This window comes from Citrus clementina, unplaced genomic scaffold, assembly GCF_000493195.1.
Source record: "Citrus clementina cultivar Clemenules unplaced genomic scaffold, Citrus_clementina_v1.0 scaffold_9, whole genome shotgun sequence".
Classification (NCBI taxonomy): domain Eukaryota; kingdom Viridiplantae; phylum Streptophyta; class Magnoliopsida; order Sapindales; family Rutaceae; genus Citrus; species Citrus x clementina.
In genome coordinates this window covers 28,712,884-28,718,138 of record NW_006261964.1, presented here as the reverse complement: position 1 = coordinate 28,718,138, position 5,255 = coordinate 28,712,884, and the positions used below count along the sequence as shown (strand labels likewise).

The window sequence follows — 5,255 nt, the reverse complement described above, 5'->3', positions numbered from 1 at the left end:
CTCCAAGCCAAGTCTCCTGCTAAGTTCCGACCTTTGTTTCTCATCTGGGTGTGGACACTCCTTAAAGAAACTACAAAACAAAACAGAAGAAAAATAAACTACTGAATACATAAAACAAATACATAAAACTTGAAAAGAAAAGGTTGAAGGCCATACGATTCAAGCTCTTGAATCTGATGAGGAGTATGCCTATGGTACTTTTTCTTCCGCGGCGGGCCATCTTCGTTAGCTTCTTGATCGTCACCAGATGCACCTTCAACATTATCGCTTCCAGACCGGCTTTCAAACTCCTCCTCCCTGATCCTCCCCACAACACTAGGATCAAATTGTTCCCCAATCAGACCCATCTCACCAGCATCCATTGCGTTCTTCTGCCAAAAAAAACCCATTTAAAAATCAACAACACATATATCAAAAAGAACATAATCCCAAACACAAAACCAAGATCACAACTAACAACAATAAAATAGAGCATGAATAAAAAATAAATAAATAAAATAAAATGAGCATACAATAGATAGAGAGAGAGGAAACTGAGCAATGGCACCACTTGCCATACTGTGACAGTGTGGAAAAATTTCAGCCACAACCCTTGAGCCCATACCAACACTATTACTCCCAAAACTCATCAAAATCTTAGAAAAGATCTTTCTTTTTTTCGTTTTTGGATTTTGACGGTGAAGTCACTTGTCTAGGTTCTCTGAAAATAGGCACTATCACTTTCACCAAAAAGAAACGCTTAGGTTTGAGTTCAACTTTCTCGTTTAAAAAGTTTTGACCTTTAAACAATGCCCAGATTGTGGAAAAAATAATTAAAAAATTAAAAAAATTACAATGAAAAATGATGCCTCCTTGTCAACGCTCATGCATGACTCAGTACAACAAAAGCCACAAGGCTCTCTGGAAAGCTCTGACTTTCTCCAGAAAATAATCAGGTTTAGAATGAGAAACTTGTCAAGAAAGACTCGTTTTTTAAGTTTTTTTTTTCTACTGTCAAATATGAAAAGGAAACCCTAAAGCACAGCAAATGCTTGACCAATTATTTGTCAGTATTGAAAACGAAGAAGGATCCAAAAACGAAGAAAAGGAGAAGGGTCCTTAAAAAGATGCATGAAAAAGGGGAACCAAAGATAAAAAGTTTCAAAACTTCTCTCTCACATTCACACTACACACAAGTAACACTTTTCAATAAGGAAAACCATTATTGTGAAATAATAATGATGCACATAATTAAAAATAAATAATAATAATAATAACACCAACCAAATCATCAAAAAAGGACCCAGTTGACCTCTCTTCTTCTTCTTCACTGTCAAGTGTGAAGTGGATAAATGAAACATAAAAGGTGCGGTACCTTTTTATATTTTTTTGACAGTGAGAGTAAGAAAAGAAAATAGAAGCAGCAAAAGCAGAAGTCTCTGTTAATGCACGCACACGGTACAACACAGAGATATTTGATATGGATTTTTAAAGATCCTCCCAAATCTTTCACTTTCTCTTTCGCCGTTGGGATCTGTACAAGAGTAAAAGACAGAAAATATATTAATATTTATTTTCACATGAATATATGTGTAAATGATTAAAAAAACACATAAATGCGTAAATAAATAAAATATTAACACAAGAAGGTTTGGAGCTGACTTACAAGAACTAATAGTCAAATGGGTTCTTTTTTTTTAACAGAAATTTAAAAAAAAAAATTCAAAGCCTTCCTAGATTATATCAAAACAAAACCGCGATAATGAAAAATCATATCATATGATATTATGATGATGATGATTCATGGCTTCTTCAGTTCTTCAATGGCCTCCTGCTTCCTTCAAATCCCATGCAACTATTTTCTCTTTTTTTTTTCTTTTTGCTTTTTACTTTTGAGCGAGTAGTACAATAAAGTAAAATGAGAAATAGCAGATATAAAAGAAAGACATGGAGATATGTGGGGCCCACTTTACTTTCAAACTGGGTTCGTGATGTCCGCCCCACACTGAGCACACGCGGGCATTCCGCGCGTGTCGTGTCGTCACAAGTTGTCCGGTCCTGACTTTGGAGGGCTGTTATCACGTGTTGTCAGAAACATACAACTCTGGCTTGCAACCGGCTGCCTCGGCCAATACATACCCGCCAAATGGCAACGTGGCCCCCCGCGGACGAAGGCCATGTCGGGGGTAAATAATGTAATTTCGACTTGGTGGGGTCCATTATACAGACTCGTCAAACTCATGTACCACTGGCGTGATAGCAGCCGTTGGATTTTGAAGAAAAGCCAAACCAGTGAACTACTTGGAAGCCTCTCTTGTTACTTAGCTTGAAATAGTGTTTTGACCTTTTGATTTTATCTCGCCCTCTTGTCCTTGTCATTAAATCCAACTTTTTTGGTAAAATAAGTTAATAATGTGTGTAATTATCTTTTTCTTTCAAGCCATTAAATTTTAAAAGAAAAAGATTTTGAGTGTTGTGAACTTCCATTTAATTTTCACGATTCCAAAATGATTTTTTTTAACTCATGCTCGTCAATTATAAGACGAGGTCGCACCATCCTTTTCTCATTAGTTAAAAGATTTTCAATATTAGGTTTGTCTCAGTCTTATGACGTGACATTTATTTATTTATTTATTTATTTATTCGACGGTGAAATGATTTTTTAAGAAGTGTAATATTTTAAAAAATAATAATAATCAAAACAACTCAATTTTATCTAGCGCACTCTGAGAGACTTATAGGATTAAAAACAATGCCAACATTTATAGTAATTAAACCTTCTAAATGATTAAATGGTTGATAAGTTATAACAATTAGACAAATGTCAATATTTATTTATTCGACGGTAAAATGATTAAATGATTTTTTAAGAAGTATAATAATTTCTTTTTTGAAAAAATAATCAAAACAACTCAAATTTACCTAGCGCACTCTGAAAGACTCGTAAGATTAGAAACAATGTCAACGTTTATAGTAAGTAAACCTTCCAAATGATTAAATGGTTGATAAGATATAACAATTAGACAGATGCTAACCTACGCGATACATGCGGATATTAATAGATTCAGTAACCAATAAAAAGAAAAGAAAAAGATTTTCTCATCATTATAATATCAGGTTTGTTTTGGCATGGTAATTAAGTAAAAAAAAAACAACAAAAAGCTTTGTTTTGGCATGGTATTAATAAAAAGAAAAATAATGAGTACAAAACGTGACGTTAGTGTGAATTATGATTTTAAAACAAAATCCAGGACAAATTACCAGATGATTGCATTTTAATGGCACTGAATTTGACTTACAAATAAAACACAAATGTCATGAACTTGAATGAGAGATTGAAGACAAAAATTATTTAATATAAGTACACTGCAATTTTAAAATATAGTCCTCTTATTTAAAATAGTTATACTTACGAGAACCATTCAATGTGTTAGTAGCAAACTTTTTTTTTTCTTTTTTTCATTATCTATCTAATTGTGTGTATTAATAGGAATGATTTTCTTTCAAATATTAGAAGTAGTTTCAATCCGTTCTAGGCCAAATATTTGAATTATGTGATCATGTAGTTGATCTATTATGAGTTCTTTTTATCAAATCCCATAAAGATGTAAAATTGTATGACTTAAAAAGTATTACATATTTTATTTTATTTTATTTTTGTAGAAAGAGAGTTCCCCTTTTAAAGCACTAAATTATTATGGTTAAGTCATTAAAGTTGGTAAAACTATAATATTCATGGTTATCTTCCTACGCAAAGTACTAACTACGTTCTCCTTTTCTAAACCAAACTCTAATTGTTGAATTCGTATGTTAAAAAAAATAAAAATCTATGCACTATTTTTTTTTTTTTTTGCAGCGTCTATATTTTATTAATAAAATGACGACATACTCATATGAGAATAAAAAAAATATAACAATGATTTTTTTTCTTCTCTGTCGTTGAAATTGAACTAGGTTTGTTATTACTTATTGTAGTATAGTAGTAATCATGTCAACTAAAAAAAAAATTGATATAAAAAAAACTTTAAAAAAAATTTGAAAAAGATTTCTTAAAATATATATTACATTTGGTTCGCATTAAAAAATTTTGACTAGAAATTTTGCTGCCTTCCAAACGCTTTTCGGCCTGCCCCCGTCATTATGATCGGATTATTGACTATTGACCTTAAATTAACTATTAGCGGACAAAGATAAAAGGAAGGTTGGGTCAAACATTTCAGTTCTTGTGAAAAAAAAAAAGTAAAATTAAATTTATAAGCATTGATTTTTTATTAGTGATTTATTTATTTATTTTTATAGAAGTAGAGATAGATTGACAAGTTAAAACAACTCAAGCATATAAAATTGGAGTTGCTGATTTAAACATCATTAAAAAAAATATTTCACAACATAATTGGAGGTAAAACTATAATATTAATGGTTATGTTCCTACGCAAAGTACTAACCACGTTCTCCTTTTCTAAACCAAACTCTAATTGTTGAATTCGCATGTTAAAAAAAAAATTCTATGCATTTTTTTTAGTAGCATTTATATTTTACTAATAAAATGACGATATACTCATTTGAGAATTGAAAAAATATAACAATGATTTTTTTCTTCCCTATCGTTGAAGTTGAACTCGGTTTATTGTTATTTATGGTAGTTTAGTAGTAATCATGTCAACTAAAAAAATTATTGATACCGTAAAAAAAACTTTAAAAAAATTTTGAAAAAGATTTTTTAAAATATTTATTACATTTAGTTCACATAAAAAAATTTTTGCTTGAAATTTTGCTGCCTAATGTCCAAACGGTTTCGGCCTGCCTCCGTCATTATGATAGGATTATTGACTATTGACCTTAAATTAATTATTAGCGGACAAAGATAAAAGGAAGATCGGGTCAAACATTTCAGGTCTTGTGAAAAAAAAATGTAAAATTAAATTTAGAAGCACGTATAGATTGATTTTTTATTAGTTATTTGTTTATTTTTATAGAAGTAGATATAGATTGACAAGTTAAAACAACTCAAGCACATAAAATTGGAGTTGCTCATTTAAACATCATTGGAAAAAATATTTCACAAATTTATATCTTTGTTTTTAACATTTTCTTGTAGCACAACAAATGTGGTTTTTCCATGCCAATTAATTTTTTTATTTATATATTTTACGAGCTCTTTTTGTAATTATATTGTAAGATATAAATATTATACATATATATATGAAAGATGTAACTTGTCAAAGCTTAATATCAAAAATCATTTTTAGCACATTAATTTATATAATAATACTATA

The 5,255-nt window shown here is 30.3% G+C and overlaps 1 protein-coding gene across 1 annotated transcript in view; it reads right to left on the bottom strand.

Moving 5' to 3' along the window:
- LOC18033094 (homeobox-leucine zipper protein ANTHOCYANINLESS 2) overlaps window positions 1–823 on the bottom strand; it is a 6,193-nt gene extending 5,370 nt beyond the window's left edge. The window contains exons 1-3 of the mRNA XM_006421816.2: window positions 513–823; window positions 157–371; window positions 4–70 (exon numbers count right to left, since the gene is read on the bottom strand). Coding sequence (XP_006421879.2) covers window positions 4–70; window positions 157–371; window positions 513–629 — 399 coding nt within the window. The 5' untranslated portion in view covers window positions 630–823. The remainder of the gene's footprint in view (window positions 1–3; window positions 71–156; window positions 372–512) is intronic.
- Window positions 824–5,255: the final 4,432 nt, after the last annotated feature.